The sequence below is a fragment of the Scyliorhinus torazame genome, chromosome 20 (genome assembly GCF_047496885.1).
Source record: "Scyliorhinus torazame isolate Kashiwa2021f chromosome 20, sScyTor2.1, whole genome shotgun sequence".
In the NCBI taxonomy this organism is placed as follows: Eukaryota; Metazoa; Chordata; class Chondrichthyes; order Carcharhiniformes; family Scyliorhinidae; genus Scyliorhinus; species Scyliorhinus torazame.
In genome coordinates, this window is record NC_092726.1 from 32,584,942 (window position 1) to 32,603,414 (window position 18,473).

Below are 18,473 nucleotides of genomic sequence, written 5' to 3' on the forward strand. Positions count from 1 at the left end.
TCCAGTAAATCGGACCCAATGCACTCACAGCAACGATGTCAGTGTGATCTGTTCTGGTGAGTGTTGAATTATGAATAATAGATCATTTTTGTCCAATATTTCAGTAACTGAGCAAAAGACAATCCAAGTCCGAGATATTCAGTTCTAATCACTTATTTAGAGATCACGATGCCCGGCCAATCAGTGATTAATTTCATATTTCTGGCGTGAGCTTACAAAGTAAGCACGGATATTGATAATGGTAAATGTCTATATTTTAATTGATCTTGTGAAAACGACAAATTATCATTGCTAATTGCACATTGATGTATCTTCTATATCGAACACTTCAATAGACAAGCTCTGTCTCCCCAGTCATGATCCACTTTATGGACTTTAACAATAGGTAATTTAGTAATTAACGGTGTTTACATTGTTAATAGAGAAAGATCTAGGGTATTGACAAAAGGAAAAAGGTGAAGAGGTATAACCATACAGTAATAGAATTGAAGTGTAGAAGGAGGCCATTCGGCCCATCACATTACCACCGGCCCTTGGACATAGCACCCCACTTAAGGCCGCAACTCCGCCCTATCCCCGTAACCCAGTAACCCTTCCTAACCTGGTTTGGATACTAAGGGCAATTTATCATGGCCAATCCACCGAACCTGCACATCTTTCCACTATGGGGGGGAACTGGAGCACCCGGAGGAAACCAATGCAGACAGGGGGAGAACGTGCAGACTCCGCACAGACAGTGAACCAAGCCGAGAACCGATCCTTGGACCTGTAGCTGTGAAACAACGGTTCTAACCATTGTGGTATCGTGCTGCGCCTAAAGTATATACGTCATTTTTTGCTGCCGGTAGAAATTAATGAAGTTAGCTCTGTAACATAATTGCAAATGCCCGGTTAACATTCGGATACCAGCACTTGAAGTGGATAGTTTTCAAGCAGTGGAGTATAGAAATGAACAATACATGGAGAATTTTCCAATAACGTCATATCCCCAAGAATTAAAACTATTACGATAAACGGCCTCTTTCTGCATTTCCCGATCAGCGCCCTGTCTAAACATTGAAAGTCCTTCAACATTTTAAACATAATTCAGTCAACTCTGGACTGAGTCTGTACGATACGTTTTTCAAACAGGCCTAATCATGCAAAGCTTAATTAAACAGCTTATACTGAGTTGGAATCTATACAATGTCGCCTTTAAACCCTCTATAATCGGCAATATTCCATCAGGTTGATTTTCAGGATGAACACTCACGTTTGAGTTGAGGCAGCTACTTAAAAGTGTCCCGCACCATTTTAACTCCTTTAAAATGATTATTTGGTGAACGTGAGCAGTGGGTATAGGTGCCTTGGTATAATTTACTTTCCTTACTTTTGACGTGTGACTATTCTAATGGATATCTACAAGTTACGTGGGTCCGTGTTTATATCCGAAACAGGGCAACATGGTCCCCGATTGGTTGGTGGCCAGGACAGGTGCTCAGGACGGGTGGAGGTGTTACACGGAGACCGCTGGGGGACGCTGTGTGATGCTTACTTTGGTTTAGAAGCCGCCAGCGTGATCTGTGAGCATCTTCAGTGCGGGGCGGTAAAGAACATCACGAGAGGTGCTCCCTTTGGAAAGGGAACCGGCCCAGTGTGGAAGGAGAACTACAGGTGCGGCGGGAACGAGTCCAGGTTGTGGCAGTGTCCGCTTTCATCCGTGGACGATTTTAGCTGCTCCCATGGAAATGAAGCCAGTGTCATCTGCTCGGGTGAGTACCCTCAATCCAGATAATCAGAGCAAAGTAAAATGTGGTACAGAAAGTGACCGTGCAAACGTTTTGGAAATGTAACTCACCTCATCACAGCTCTGGAGTGCCCTCGCAGACTGTATTATTTCCCTTCCACATAATTGATCAATTCTCTTTTCAATGACATGATTGATCTCCACCTCCATTAGACTCACACTGTCCATTTCCGATCCAAACCACTCACTGCCTATGAAAGTACTCTGAGGTCACAATTGTTATTTTGTCAAGTATCTTAAACCTGCCCCTCCTCCCATCCTCGCCCTATGCCGACGGGAACATTGCGTCCATATCTGTGTTACACAGAACTCAGGATTCTGAACACCCGGTCAAATCGGGAAGTTAAAAAATCCTCACACTGCATTGAGGGTAATTAGAGGAGAAGTCCCGCGTGTCCACGCCTGTATTTTCTTTCACTCAATATCACACAGGACAGATTATTGGCTACTCTCACATGGCTGTTTGCGGGACTTTGGTCTCCTCCTTAATGTCTCTATTTTTTTTTTCATTTTGCATATTCCAGCAGCTGTTTCAGACAATTCACCTTTGCAATGGCAGAATAATAGTTCTCGGTATTCGGCACTGCAGGCAAATTCTTTCCCACACTCTGAATTTACATACCTAGACTGCAAGCATAATTTCAAAGGAGTTACATTCTCTTCTCCTGTAATCCCAGTTAATGCCGCAATAGCCCATCCTCTCGTGCTAGCTGCCTGCACCGATTCTCCGAACGTGATCGATTTCCCCTAATGTTACCTCATAGCTCCAAAATGTTTTCCAAATCTGTCCTGACCATACCGATGGAACTAGCCAATTGAACTGGAAGGATATGGGACGCGACTGCGTTCAGCTGCAACCTATCCCAACATTCCCTGATCACTCTTCCGCAGAACTGTTGCCCATATTGGAGGAAATTTATGTCCAAACCCCAGCATCTAATATCCAGCAAGGTGTACATGCGTTTCCTAATGTTACAAAAACAGAGCTGCATTTGCTCAGCATCCGCTCAGTCACACCCTTCACTCTTGCACCAGAGAAGCAGTCGGGGTGAAGATGATCTAAATCTGCGTTAATTTGTTTCACTGTTACCATTCTTCTCAACGTCTCACTTCACACAGATGAAAATTGGTCACTGAGATTGATGAATGGGGGTAGCAGGTGTGATGGCCGAGTGGAGATTTACTACAACCGCAGCTGGGGCAGAGTCCAGGACAGCCTCTGGGACCTGAATGACGCGAACGTGGTCTGCAGACAGCTGGGATGCGGAGCCGCGATAGCCGCATATAGCTCTTCACAATACGGAGATGGTGAAGGGTCAGTGTGGGTGAATTATGTCCATTGTAAAGGAAACGAATCGCATCTCTGGAACTGCAGCTCATTCCCACCGAAGTCGCCTCACACTGACAGCATCGACGTAGGGGTTCTGTGTTCAGGTGAATAAACAGGTCACTGTGACTGAAATGAATGGGAAATGTGCCATGGGCAATGGGAACATGTCATTTCTTCCTCAGGGGCCTGTGGACCAATTATTTAACACTGGAGCCAGGATGAACATGGGCAGTAATAACACATATTTGGAACTATGCTGACAGATTGAACAACGTTATAAATCTCTAGGTCCCGCCCCACAGTAAATACAGACAAAGCCAATAAGGACCAATGACAACGATGACAAATGAATTGGTCAAAGGGGTAGGTTTCAACAGCGCAACTGAAAGGAAGAGGAAAGGTTTATGTAAAGGAATTCTGATATTGTCTGTCAAAAGCCAATGTCGGGGCTGTTGATTTTTTTTGTTCGTTCTTGTGATGTGGGCGTCGCTGTCTGGGCCAGCAATTGTTGCCCAAATCTAATTGCCCTTGAACTGAGTGGAGTGCTAGACTATTTCAGACTGGGGGAAGTTAAGACTTAACCGCATTGGTGTGTGGGGCTATAGTCACATGTAGGTCAGAACGGGTTAGGACAACAGACTTCCTGCCTGAGGTGCATTAGTGAATGAGATGTGTTTTTACGACAATCGACAATGGTGACATTGTCATCAATAGGCGTCCAATTACAGATTTTAGTTGAATTCAAATTCCACCATTTCGCAAAATGGGATTAGAAGCCGCGCCCCCAGAGCTATCCCCAGGTCTCTGCATTAGTAGTCCAGTAACAATACCACTACAAAGACGCCTCCTGATTAAGTATGGGGGATCGATTGATGTATTTGTGCATTTGAACATGACAATGATATTCTAAAGCTAAATTATATTATAGGATGAAAGTGCAGGATAGATCAAATAGGTGATTTTGGTAGGCGGGGGGGATTGTGTAAGGCAATGTAATTGCGGTGGGCATTACTGGTGAGATCAAATTTGCGCGGTTCACTTTGGAAAGTGTTGTTTGCAATAGCGTTTTTGAAGGGAGCAAGATTGGTTTCCCAGCTAGGCATTTGGGAAATCCTCCTGTCTTGAAAGAACATGGATCTTCTGAAACTTTCAGCCGGAAGTGTGGTGAATTCGCGGGGAGGGTCAGTGCTTGAGCGGTTAAGCCGCTTTTTCTCTCAATGATGCTACCAACCCATTGAACATTTTCTGATTTGTACCATTAAGAACGTTATGGCGATATCTGATGAAATATGGGCAGCAAAACAGTATGCAGTGAAAAACATAACATAAAATGCTTGCTTAAAGGGATTGTGTTTAGACTAATTAATTAGCATAATTAGACATTTGCGGGCGAAACATTCTATCCAGCATAGAATGGGCCAATCCCGAAAACCACGGTGCAGATTTTATAAAATAAATTGAGAGTACCCACTCATTTTTTACAATTAACGGGCAATTTAGCGTGAGCAAATCACCATACGCTATTCAGGTTTGGGTTGTGGGTGTGAGAACAACGCAGACACGGGCAGAATGTGAATTCTCCACATTGCCAGTGACCCAGGGCCGGGATTAATCCTGGGACCGCTGCGCGGTGAGGCAGCGGTGCTAACCACTGCACGCTTTATCAATTTACACATGATTTGTATCGGTTGATTCAGATTTTCGGAACAGGCATTTCCCTACGTCCCATTGAAGAGCAGTTCCACATTGTCTTCACGGCGTTATTTTCCAGTCACCATATTATACATTTAGGTAAGACTACAAAAGTGTTGGACAAGTATTCATTTACCTGTGAACAGCAGCTTGAAAGGGAGATTTTAATTCAGCCGGCTATTACACAATAGTTTGAATTAAACAGTGATATGAATTTGTGTTAGAAGGATAATATTCCACTGCATTATTTTCTATCAGGACACAAACAGTTAAGGCTGTCTGACGGGGCAAGCCGGTGTGCTGGCCGATTGGAGATTTATTACTCTGGGACCTGGGGCTCAGTTTGTGACGATTCCTGGGTCCTGACAGACGCTGACGTGGTTTGCAAACAGCTGGGCTGTGGAAATGCATTGCAGCTTCCATTTCCTGCTCCGTCTGGACCAGGCACAGGCACCATTTGGCTTGATGAGCTGGACTGCTCCGGGAACGAATCGTCTATCTGGCAATGCCCCCATGCATTGTGGGGAAACCACGACTGTAATCATAAAGAAGATGTGGAGATCATGTGCTCAGGTAAAGATCGTATTTCCTTCAGTTATAAGCGAAGTTTCATACTGAAGATATATCCCCGAATTTGGTCGGAACAGCACTGACGTAGGTTAGTCGGACTAACGCCGAGTGTGGCGTTTATTCTGCACACAAATAGCATTAAAACGTTGGTTCAGCCTACCGGATCTATGTTCCCTTCCGATTCTTTCTCCTCTCACTTCCGTTTATACTCTCAGTGTAAAAGCATCGGTGCTGTCCGCCTCAAATATCTTATGTTTTCTGAGTTTCACTTTCTTCCAACTTTCTGGCAATCAGAAGAAAAACATGTTCTCCTGAACTCACTGTGAATGTTATTCGTACAACAGATGGTCGTAACAGGGTCATACAGATCCACAGCACAGAAAAGACATCTCGGCCCATCGTGTCTGTTATATATTGTGCAGTCCTCTTCAGAATTAACTGCTTGCCCCATTTTCTGCCTCCTACAAATTTGGAACTTTTACTTGTGAGGGCAAAGTACGACTGGTTGATGTATATCATCAGGAACAGTAACACCAGCACCAATCCATGTGAACATCCCGTTCGTACTTCTGCTATTTAACTAACAGAATAATTTACAGCTAATTTTACAGAAACTTTCCTACTGACTCGCTGGTTTCTCATTTTCTGACATGAGTTAACAATGTGGGAACTTGTCAAAGTTCTGCTGACAATCCAGGCTGATTTAAAGGAACGCATTCATCATAGATTATCATAGAATTTTCAGTGAAGAAGGACGCCATTGGCCCATCGAGTTTCACCGGCTCTTGGAAAGAGCACCCTACCCAAGGTCAACACCTCCACACCCAATCCCCATAACCCAGTAATTCCACCCAACACGAAACTTTGCAAAGTTTCCTAGTCATTCAATGCGGTACATCATGTAAATATCTGGTTTGGAATTCACATTTACTTATTATGGACTGTATCGTTTGATTGCAGCTGCTCGTTTCTGTTAATTTTCTGAAATAATATCAATGAAAATGTTAACTCAACTGGCGCAACATATGTATTGCAGTGCACTGTGGATAAACAATTGGTCAATTGAACCAACAGGGTGTTTGTTATTTCATTGATAGAGCACAAAGAGCTACGTCTGGTTAATGGAAAGCATCGCTGTGAGGGGAGAGTGGAAGTGTTCTACAATGGGACCTGGGGCACAGTGTGCTCTGACAAACTGGAGAACCGTGATGCAGATGTGATCTGTAAACAGTTAGAGTGCGGCACCGCCGATTTCATTGACTATGACGCTAAATCATTTGGAATGGGTACCGGCCACATTTGGCTCGATGAGATCGAATGTCTGTCACATGAGACGACGCTTTGGCAATGTCAGGGAGACCCGTGGGGTCAACACAACTGTGAACATCGGGAAGATGCGGGTATTGTTTGTTCAGGTAACACAATGAACTACTTTGTTTGCAGATGTAATTTCACATATTAATGTCATCTTCATTCAACATGTCTGTCTTATCAACAGGGGGAAACACAATAAAGGGACCACACTACAGTCTCAAGAACTGCGGTGGAGAATCAGGTTCTCCTTCATCTTTTCTAACAGCTGCCTGATTGTATTCTGCACTTGTGTCACGTCAAGTGTAATAATTATTTTTTCTTTGACAAATTCAGGACAAATCTTGCGCTTGGCTGGAGGAGACACTAAATGCTCCGGGCGAGTGGCGATATTGTGTAACAACACTTGGGGCACGGTATGCGATGATTCCTGGGATATGAACGATGCCAGAGTTGTGTGCAGGCAGTTGGAGTGTGGTCCCCCTCTATTGGCCCCAGGAGGGGCCTCTTTTGGCCAGGGTAACGGTACTACCTGGCTGGATGAGGTGAGGTGCACTGGAAATGAATCCTTTCTCCCTGATTGTCCTTTATCAGTGTGGCCTCAAGCTGACTGTGATCACAAGGAAGACGCCAGTGTGGTTTGTTCAGGTAAGCATCGCACAGAGTGGTGGGAGCTTGAGCTGGACAGGGGTGTTTGGTTCTTGGTGCTGAATATGAAGCACGTATATAAATTAAGAATAACAGCTAAATTTCGAACATCAAACCCAAATAATTGTTTATTTTTTTCAACATGTTCCACAGATCCGATTTTCTCTCCAACTTCTTCTCCATCCACGCCTGAAGGTACATCTCGTTGCTAGAAATCATTCAATATTATTGTTATTTTTATATTCGGGGAATAATTGGACATTGGAATTGCCTTATTGCGAGGATTTCTCAAAATGATAATCATGTAAACATTGAAAATTACACGGTGGAAGCTTTATCTGTGAAAACTTTCCTGAATCTTTAATACAGCTCCTGAAGGTGAAAGCACTTCCATTCCTCTTGTTATCTGCATATCACTCGGAGTCCTGTTGATCTGTGAGTTACTCGCCCTGGTGACAGTAATGCAGAGGAAGATGTCAATAAAAGGTGCGGCTCGAATCGAATTGTGCACCTCACACTGAATTTTGAATGTTGCTTTATCTTCTCTTCAATGTCTCTTTACCCAAACTGTACCCAGTCGGTTGTAAGACAGAAAATAACATGCTATTGGTCAGTCATTTCGTTCAAGGTATTCGAGAAACAGTAACATCATAGAATCATAAAAACTGTACAGTACAGAGGGAGACCAGTCGCCCCATCGAATCGGCACCAGCCCTCCTAAAGAGCACCCGACGTAGGCCTGATCCAACCCTCTATTCCCGTACCCGCACCTAACCATAGGCACTAAGGGGAAATTTAGAATGGTCAATTCGACTAACCTCCACATCTTTGAATAGATTCAAAACATTACACTTAAAATAGGGTATTTTCATCAGCCGTCCAGGAGACTCGAAATTAGTTTCATTTTTGTAACAATAGATCAACACATGGAATGAAAATACTTTAAACTCTGAGCTCAGTATTTTCTTTAGCTGCTTATATATATTGTTCCATTCAGTATTCGTTGTAAGCCTGCAGAGTCTGTGCCGATGTCCACTGTCAACTTCTCTAAATGGAATCAGCCGCCATTTTCAGAAGTGATGGAACATTTTCTATCTTTTACATTCTGCATCCCAGCACAAAAAACACTCTGATATCAGTGGATCTCTGCTGGTGGTGCAGTGAGTACTGGGCCCACAGCCGAGTCAGAAGCTCCGCTTCAGGTCCAAAGACTTCATGTACCAAGCAAAATCAAAACAACTTGAAAGTTCTTTCCAAGGCCACAATGACACACAGGTAAAGTGGGGGAAAGTCCTGCTCCGTTAAGCTTGGTATGGATTAGTGACCGTCTGGCGACAGGCTGGCGACATTTTCCCGACAGAATTTTGGCTATAGAATCTGATGAACCTTTGTCTTGTGAACCACTATGATTTGGGCTGAGAAACAAAACTGCTCCCTGTATCTTAACTCGCACCAAGTTATTTTGATTCATATCTGATGGACAGAGCAATAGTGGCCCGGAAATCCCTCCGTCACTGATCCTTGAAATCGAGTCAGTGGAAATATTACTGGGCCAATCATCCAGAGGCACAAAGTAATGCTCTTAGTTCCGTGGTACAAATACAGCCTCGGCAAAGAGGGAGATTTGAAATGAGTCAATCTGGAATTATATGTCTAACTATGATTGTAACAATATGCTAATCGTTCCGCTCTCCCGCCAACAGGTCCTCTCACTGGCGGCTGGGACTCACCATCTGGTTTCTACCAACCAATTTATGCAGAAATATATAATACTCCACCTGACAAGGTTTGCATCCAGGCCCGTGATTCAGGTTTGCATTCAGGTCATATTATCTGAGGGGTGATTTGTTTTTGCCATAAAGGGAAGATGTTACCAATGATGAGTGTGTCCACAACCAGGAGTCACAGTCTGAGGATTCAGGGTAAACTATTTCGGACAGAGATGAGGACACGTTTCTTCACCCAATGTGTGGTGAGCCTGTGGAATCCATTCCCACAGAACGTATTCACGAGGCGGCAAGATATAGCACTTGGGGAGAGTGGGACATAAATGTAAAAGATAGCAGAGGCAGTACTGCAGTTATTTACTAGTCATGACTAAAGGTGTAATGTCAGGTTCCTAGCGGAAAGCTAGGGATATTACTAATAAATAATATTACTAAATTATATTACTAATAAAGGATGAGAAGAATATCTCGGAAAATAAACATCAATCCGCTGAACATTATCGAGAGGAAAATTCCGACTAAAGGAGGGAAGAAAATCAATACAAATAAAAGAATATTAGAACGGTCAGCGCATCTTTCAAATAGGACCTCTCAGATAATCAACAACACTGAATTGTTTTAAAGGCGCCGGAGCAGATATGGTTTACACTGTAAATCTTGGTGTCTAATATTAAGCTAGAAATTATCACCTAATACACTAATGAATGAGACCAGAGCACAGCTGTCAGCTAGGTGATAAGTAGGTGCAATGTGGCCTCTGAGTCAGACGTTTTCAGGTTCAGGTTCCACCCCAGATCTTGGACAGATAAATGAAGTCTGGCACTGCGGTGCATTGCTGAGCGGGGAGCTGTGCATCTTCGGATGTCAGCATTCATTGGAGCTATTGAAGAGAGTAACATCATGTCCTCTGTTCTGAGTATAAAGTATCAATTGACCATGCTGAAGAAATCTTGAGGGTTTGCCGTTTGCCCTGACCAATAATGACTCCTGTCGCAAATTCACACAATCAGGTGACATGTTATTTTGTTGAAATGCTGTGATGCCCGTGGTAATTCACAATTTGACTGCTGTGTTCCCATATTTTAACAGCGACTAATTTTAATTGTACATCTTTAGCTGCAAAGAGTTTAAAACCTGCTGATCATGAAAAACACGAAAAACAAGTAGTTATTTCATGAGTATGAAGTCACGTGGAAAGCAGAAGAATTAGTCCCAGTTGTTAGTGATCGAAGGACTAAATTCTGGGAATAAATGCATCCATATAGACGGAAGGAGGTTAGGAATGTGTTCTGCATGAATAGACGCTAAGCTGAATGTTGTTTGTAATTTGTTGGATCAACTTTGAGTTTGGAGTCAAAACTACATTTTGACGATGGTCTCAAATTGTGGTAGGCGGAGATGTACTGACTTGATAGAATAGATATATGATTGGAAAATTAATTTTCACATAAGTAACTAACATAAATGGAAACTTTGTGAGAAAAGGCACCATGTCATGTATTAATTTAAGAATAATTTAAATTGCATACTTACTAAAAGGGATTAAGAACACAAGGGTAGAAAAGTAATCTGATGTAAAGTAAAAAGGTCAACTAAAACCAAATAAAACACAAATGTTAATTTCCAACACCGGGAAAACAGACATTTCCGGACAAAGTCAGCAGGTGTGGCAGGATTCTGGGAGAGACCAACAAATCCAACACTTTGAGACCATGTGACTCTTCCTGCCATCTGACTGTGACATAATTTGATTTTCAGCATCCGCAGTATGTTGCTTTTATAAAAGTTTATTTTTAACCAGGTATAACTGGAAGGTAGAAGAATGAAGATCAAAGTCAATCGAACTTTGGTTGGATGGAATTGGAGTAGATTGTATGGCTCTGAACAGGATATTACGAAAGTGCAAGAACAGTTCAGGGGAGGGCTGAACACAATGTACAAGAGCGTGAACAGTATTGTGGGGTGCTGTTTATCCAGAATGGCTGAACAGGAAGGAAGCAAAATGACCCCATTTGGTGCATTCTGGCTCTACCCTGAACCATTGCCCGCGGGTTCCACGATCTAATTCCACGTCTGATGTATTTACCGTCAGTGAAATTGAAACAGAGGGAATTATTGTGGGAGGGGAAGCGGTTCTGTATCAAACACCCAACGGCTGATGCAGACCTCACGGATTATGCCTTATATTATTTAATCCACTGGGATATCTGACACATTAACTATCCAAACGGACGGAACTGTTAGATGACAGAAGAGACATTTATTGTCCACCTGATGGACATAAGTAATAAACCAGTCATTTTCTGGAACATAGGGTTTACTGCAGAAACTCAGTATTAGTAAGGAAGTGGTGATAGGAAACTGATGACAGTGAAGGCCGATAAATATCAGAACTTGATAAATACATTCCAGACTACTTACCAACGTGGCGCTAGATCTTGTTGATGCATTGTGCGTAATCTATTATGATTATTTGCACTTTGTAATTAATTATTGGAGGATAGCTCATGTAATCCAATTATCCAGAAGGAGAGGGAGAGTGAAAATGGGAAATGATAGATCAGTACACCTAACGTCAGTAGTGGGGACAATTCTAGAGTCATTATGAAAAACTTAATAGCAGACCACTTATAAAACAGTGATAAAATCGTGCAGAGTCATCATGGATTTACGGAAAGGAAAACATGCTTATGAATACGACTGGAATTATTTGAGCATATAAACAGTAGAATTTATAAGGTGGGACAGTGGGCCTGGTTTACCTAGACTTTCAGAAGGCTTTCTACAATGTCCCTCACCCGATTATTAGCAAGTGACATTGAAGCCCAAACGATTAGGAGGAGGATATTAAGATGGATGGAATTTTGTTTGGCAGAAAAGAAGCAGAAGAGTAGGGATAAAAGAAAAAAATCAGAATGGCAGTCATGCCCATTGAGGTATTGCATGTTTCAGTGCTGGGACCCAAGCTGTTCACAATATACATTAATGATTTAAAGAATGCAATATGCCCAACACCTCAGATGACACACGCTGGGTGAGAGGGAGAGCTATAAGGAGGATGGATACAAAGATGTTTCAGTGTGATTTGGCCGTGCTGAGTGGGAAAATTCAGGGAATATGCAGTGTTATGTGGATAAATGTGAGGTTGGCAGCAAAAGTAAGAAGACAGAATATGATCTGATTGGTTATAAATTGAGAAAGGGGTTTGTGCAACGAGACCCGGGTGCCTTCTCACATCAGTCGCTGAAGGTAATCCTGCAGGTACAGCAGGTGGAACAGAAGGCAACTGGTTTGGTGGCCATAAAAGTAGAAGAACAGGATGTCATGCTGCAATTATAAAGTGCCTTCGTGAGACCACACCAGGAATATTGTACAGTTTTGGTCACCTTATCTGAGGGGTGATTTGTTTTTGCCATAAAGGGGGTGCAACGAATATTTACCAGATGGATCGCTATAATGGTGGGTCTGACATATGAGGAAAGATTGAGTCCTTTACGATAATTTACGCTTGAGTTCAGACGAATGCAGAGCGTTTGTGGCATCTATCTGAAACCTATAAAATGCAATCAGGATTACTTCCTTCACTTGGATATGATATTGTGTAATTTGCTACTACAAAAAGTAATTGAGCCCAAAACACATATGATGATTTCCAGAACGAATTAGAAGGGCCGAATGGCCCACTCCTGCTCCTACGTTCCATATTTCTATGTCTCTCTATGTTCCTCTGTATAGTTGTCCTGAAAAGTTTGTGCAGTTTCTTCGCCTGATCTCCCAAAGCTGAATGTTCTTCCAAAGTGGAGTCATGTATCAATTCCAGGACATTGTCACAATGATGGTGAAGTTATTGATACCTCGCCTCTGATTGGTTGAAACATTATGTGTCGTGATGACTTTATGATGACTCCACCACAAACAACTGATCCATTAACCAATCACTTTCTGTTTAGCAGATTCTGCAACGATTAACGCTCTCAACCAGATTGAATATTACAGCAGTCACAGTTTGGGTGACACTGATCCTGGATCCGCATATCCTGAAGATGAATGCTCAAATATGCAGGGTATGTAGAAATTTACTTTCCACCATCTCGTTTCATATCTTCACTCTGTAATATCTGAAATACCAAAACAGATCAACTATTAAATGAGATATTCAAGGATCTCAGGTATTGCACAATGATTTCAGTAACCGAAACATCGAAACTGCTTGAGTCTGAAACAACGTCTTATCATTTCTCCCAATAAAATAAATTAATTAAAAATAAACGTTTCTTTGTGATTCTACACAAGCCTATGGAGGCTGTGAAATGTTTGCAGGTTGGTGGGATGTACATTTTCTGGGAACAGTATGAATTTAAACTAAAATTGAAAATACTGCCGCACAAGCTGGCCCAATAATTCTCTCCACTCAAACTCAATGACATCATACCGTAATCGATCTACTTTCCTGCCCCGGTATTACTTGGGAGAGAATGATTAAAGTATATCATTCTAACTGTCCTTTGGACGTAAGTAACTTCAACTGCAAACACCTGTGCCTCTCAGCCCCTGTTTCTGCCGACTATGACGATGCTGAGACTGAAACCATTGACGCCCAGAGTGGACACATGCTGCAGGATCCTGGGTCTGATGATCGCATTACATTGGGAAAGTTCAGCGGTGATATCCACACTCTGGGTAAGATAATCCTTTGATTCTTCTGTTTCTTTGAGAATCGCTCGCTTCCGTCGATGATTTTCTCCAGCTCCGCTGAGATAGGCTCTAGGATGAACGATGAGCCCAATGGACGACCTGCAGATTTTGTTACATCTGGGGCAGCTTGATGGGCTGGGAAAACAGGTTGTTTAACAGGAGGATCAGCAACTTTTCACAATTCAAGTTCGGCTTTGCGCATTTCCACGAAGTCTCTTGATGTGCTTCATGCCATTGGGGGTGACCCTTCTACATTATTGGGCTTTCAAATTCCAGGTCCTTCCATTGGTCGTCGCGCATGTTTCAATTTGCTTGGATGTTTGATGACATCCCTGTACTTTTCCACGTCCCTCTTGCTGTCTTCTGTTGCGACTGCGTTCCCAATAGATTATCAGCTCTGGTTATTCCCTCAGTCACCAACCTTCTTGTGAGGAATTGACTCTCTCTGGATTGAAGTTATTCTAATCGATCATGGAACAAAGTGGGATTTGCAATTGTTCATGTCGCGAATGCAAATAATTTAAAGAAAGCATCTAACTTTCAGCCCAATGTTTAACTGCAGTATGCTCATCCCCACAGTGTACAACAGTCATATCCTCATTGACCCAGCATTCTCGGTTCCTTCCACACCTTCTCACAATACCAATGTTATCTGTGTCACAGGCCGGGGGGGTTCTACCATCATTGGGCAGTGACCGTTTATATCTAAAGTTTACAAATCTGCATTGCACTGTTAAACGGTGATGGTTAGTTCCATTTCCCTCTGTATGTGGCGCGCTGCTGGGGCGTTCCATGTCCCGTATAATTTTGGGTCCCCTGGACTGTTCCCACGGTTCACTGAGTGAGAGTTTATGAGAAAAAACGGAGAATGTTTTTGTTAGAATTTTAAAAGGCCAGTTGCACTTGAAATGTTACGAAAGAGAAAACATGTAGATGTGATTTCTTTCGATGATCTCTTCTTTCTTTTCACCCATCTCAGATAATAGTCAACTCCACATCCCTGAGGTGACGTCCACAGATATATGATTCTACATTAAATCTGATGGAAGACATCAGAACTTTTCCAAAATGTCATCGCTTTGATTATGCTTTGCTGCCCGATATCAATATTGTATTTGACTGAATGAGAGATTACTTCCTGTTGTGTTTCTTAGAATCACATTCCTCTCCTTATTTTGTGTGAAAGAATCTGCATTCTGTCTCTTTAGGAATGAAAAACAAAATAGAATGTATATCCAGTATTGCACTGCCCATGTTAAAGCTGTGTTAAATCGCACTGCATTGTGGAACCGAACTGGCATGATAATTAAATAACTGATGCTGTTTCATGTCAGGTATATTGGAAGACCATTTGGCAAAATCCCTCACTCTTGCACCATTACATCAAGATTAGGAGTGATAAATGCATTATTTCTCTGTTTTATCTCCAGTTATTGATGATGTGGAGATGCCGGCGTTGGACTGGGGTGAGCACAGTAAGACGTCTTACAACACCAGATAAAAGTCCAACAGATTTGTTTCGAATTACCAGCTTTCGGACCTCAGCTCCTTTCTCAGGTGAAGGAGCTGCACTCCGAAAGCAAGTAATTCGAAACAAATCTCTTGAACTTTAATCTGGTGTTGTTAGACATCTTACTGCCCTGTTATTGAGCCCGTACATCATGTATTCGAGGAACAGCGATCACTGCATTCTCCCAGCAGCCAAGTCCCACACATTCATTCCAGCACTGCCCCTGACAATCGGGTCCTGAAGGCTGTAATCAGAATTTAACGTAGTTTTCTCACTTTAATTCCCCAATTTGTATATTCATTTCCATTAGTGTTGCCCCACTCAAGAGATCATCGGCAGTATCACCCAGTATCACCCAGTACTGGAGAGAATTCTTTGAGACAGGATCTGCTCACATTTGATTATCATAGAATTTACAGTGCAGAAGGAGGCCATGCGAATCATCGAGTCTGCACCGGCTCTTGGAAAGAGCACCCTACCCAAGGTCAACACCTCCACCCTATCCCCATAACCCAGTAACCCCACCCAACACTAAGGGCAATTTTGGACACTAAGGGCAATTTATCATGGCCAATCCACCTAACCTGCACATCTTTGGACTGTGGGAGCAAACCAGAGCACCCGGAGGAAACCCGCGCACACACGGGGAGGATGTGCAGATTCCGCACAGACAGTGACCCAAGCCGGAATCGAACCTGGGACCCTGGAGCTGTGAAGCAATTGTGCTATCCACAATGCCACCGTGCTGCCCATTTGGAAGCAAATGGACGTGTTAGTGAGAGGCAGCATGGTTTTGTGAAGGAGAGGTCGTGTCTCACTAAATTGATAGAGTTTTTCGAGGAGGTCACAAAGATGATTGATGAAGCTAGGGCAGTGGATGTTGTCTACATGGACTTCAGTAAGGCCTTTGACAAGGTCCCTCATGGCAGACTAGTACAAAAGGTGAAGTCACACGGGTGAGCTGGCAAGGTGGATATAGAACTGGCTAGGTCATAGAAGGCAGAGAATAGCAATGGAAGGATGCTTTTCTAATTGCAGAGCTGTGACTAGTGGTGTTCCGCAGGGATCAGTGCTGGGACCTTTGCTGTTTGTAGTATATATAAATGATTTGGAGGAAAATGTAACTGGTCTGATTAGTACGTTTGCAGACGACACAAAGGTTTGTGGAATTGCGGTTAGCGATGAGGACTGCCAGAGGATACAGTAGGATTTAGATTGTTTGGAGATTGGGCGGAGAGATGGCAGATGGAGTTTAATCCGGACAAATGTGAGGTCAGGCATTTTGGAAGGTCTAATGCAGGTAGTGAATATACAGTGATAGGTAGAACCCTCAAGAGTATTGAAAGTCAGAGAGATCTAGGTGTACAGGTACACAGGTCACTGAAAGGGGCAACACAGGCGAAGAAGGTAGTCAAGAAGGCATACGGCATGCTTGCCTTCATTGGCCGAGGCATTGAGTATAAGAATTGGCAAGTCATGTTGCAGCTGTATAGAGCCTTAGTTAGGCCACACTTGGAGTATAGTGTCCAATTCTGGTCGCCACACTACCAGAAGGATGTGGAGGCTTTAGAGAGGGTGCAGAAGAGATTTACCAGAATGTTGCCTGCTATGGAGGGCATTAGCTATGAGGAGGGTCAAAGACAGAGTGGCTAGTCAGAAGCTTTTTCCCAGGGTAGAGGGGTAAATTACTAGGGGGCATAGGTTTAAGGTGCGAGGGGCAAGGTATAGAGTAGATGTACGAGGCATGTTTTTTACGCAGAGGGTAGTGGGTGCCTGGAACTCGCTGCCGGAGGAGGTGATATTTAAGGGGCATCTTGACAAATACGTGAATAGGATGGGAATATATGGATACGGACCCAGGAAGTGTAGAAGATTGTAGTTTAGCCGGGCAGGATGGTCGGCACGGGACTGGGTGGCCAAAGGGTCTGTTCCTGTGCTGTACGTGTCTTTATTCTTTGTCCTTATAAACAGTGCCCTAAAGTAAACGAAAGGCATTTGAATAGGGCCCTCCAGTAAATCATTACATTTAAACCGTGTCCTCCAGCAAACAAAATGTATTTAAACAGTACCCGACATAAAACAAGTGCATTTAAACAGTGCACCTACAGTGAATCAAATGTATTTAAACAGTGCCCTAGAGTAACTCAAATGTATTTATACCGTACCCTCAAGTAAATCAATCACATTTAAACCGTTCCCTACAATAAACCAAATGTATTTAAACAGTGCTGTATCGTAAATCAAATGCATTTAAACAGTGCGCTACAGTAAATCAAATGCATTTCAACTGTGCCCCACAGTAAATCAAATGTTCTTCAATATTGCCCTAGACAATACAAATGCAGTTGAACAGTGCCCTGCACTAAATCAAATGCATGAAGAAAGTGTGCCGCAGTAAACCAAATGCATTTAAACAGTGCCCGACTGTCAATCAAATGTATTTCAACGGTGCCCGACACTAAAGCAAATGCATTTAAACAGTGCCCTACAGTAAATAAAATGCAGTTAAACAGTGCCCTGCTGAAAATCAAATGCATTTAAACAGTGTCCAACAGTAAACTAAAGACAGTTAAACAGTGTCCGTCACTAAATCTAATGCATTTAAACAGTGCCCTACAGTAAATAAAATGCAGTTAAAGTACCCTACAGAAAATCAAATGCATTTAAACAGCGTCCAACAGTAAACTAAAGGCAGTTAAACAGTGCTCGTCACTAAATCTAATGCATTTAAACAGTACCCTACAGTAAATAAAATGCAGTTAAACAGTGCCCTGCTGAAAATCAAATGCATTTAAACAGTGTCCAACAGTAAACTAAAGGCAGTTAAACAGTGCCCGTCACTAAATCTAATGTATTTAAACAGTGTCCTATAGGAAATCAAGTGCATTTAAAAAGTGCCCAAATGGAAACCAAATGAATTTGAACAATGCTCTACATTGAAGAAAATGCTTTTAAACAGTGCTCGACAGTAAATCAAAGGCATTTAAACAGTGCGCTACAGAAAATCAAATGCTTTAAAATAGTGCGCTACAGTGAACCAAATGCCTTTAAACAGTGCCTGACAGTAAACAAATAGCATTAACAGCGCATTACAGAAATTCACATGTACTTAAAGAGGGTCCTGGAGTAAATTAAATGCATTTAAACAGTGCTCTACTGTAAATCAAATTTATTTAAACAGTGCCCTCCAGTAAATCAAACGTA

At 42.6% G+C, this 18,473-nt stretch overlaps 1 protein-coding gene across 1 annotated transcript; it reads left to right on the forward strand.

The window, feature by feature from the left end:
• The first annotated feature begins 1,390 nt into the window (after positions 1-1,390).
• Positions 1,391-13,312, forward strand: LOC140397080 (scavenger receptor cysteine-rich type 1 protein M130-like). The gene is made up of 8 exons (XM_072486113.1): positions 1,391-1,770; positions 2,913-3,220; positions 5,067-5,381; positions 6,476-6,793; positions 7,284-7,337; positions 7,707-7,823; positions 13,018-13,128; positions 13,200-13,312. Exons 1-8 carry the CDS (start codon positions 1,391-1,393, stop codon positions 13,310-13,312), a joined length of 1,716 nt encoding a protein of 571 aa, XP_072342214.1.
• The last annotated feature ends 5,161 nt before the right edge of the window (positions 13,313-18,473 follow it).

Bases quoted from the DNA above. Each gene is read 5' to 3' on its own strand.
- LOC140397080 (XM_072486113.1), top strand. From the start codon at position 1,391: ATGGATATCTACAAGTTACGTGGGTCCGTGTTTATATCCGAAACAGGG. The intron at 5,382-6,475 runs GTAAAGATCGTA...TTTCATTGATAG, and splicing joins TGTGGAGATCATGTGCTCAG to AGCACAAAGAGCTACGTCTG. The intron at 7,824-13,017 runs GTGCGGCTCGAA...TCTGTTTAGCAG, and splicing joins GAGGAAGATGTCAATAAAAG to ATTCTGCAACGATTAACGCT.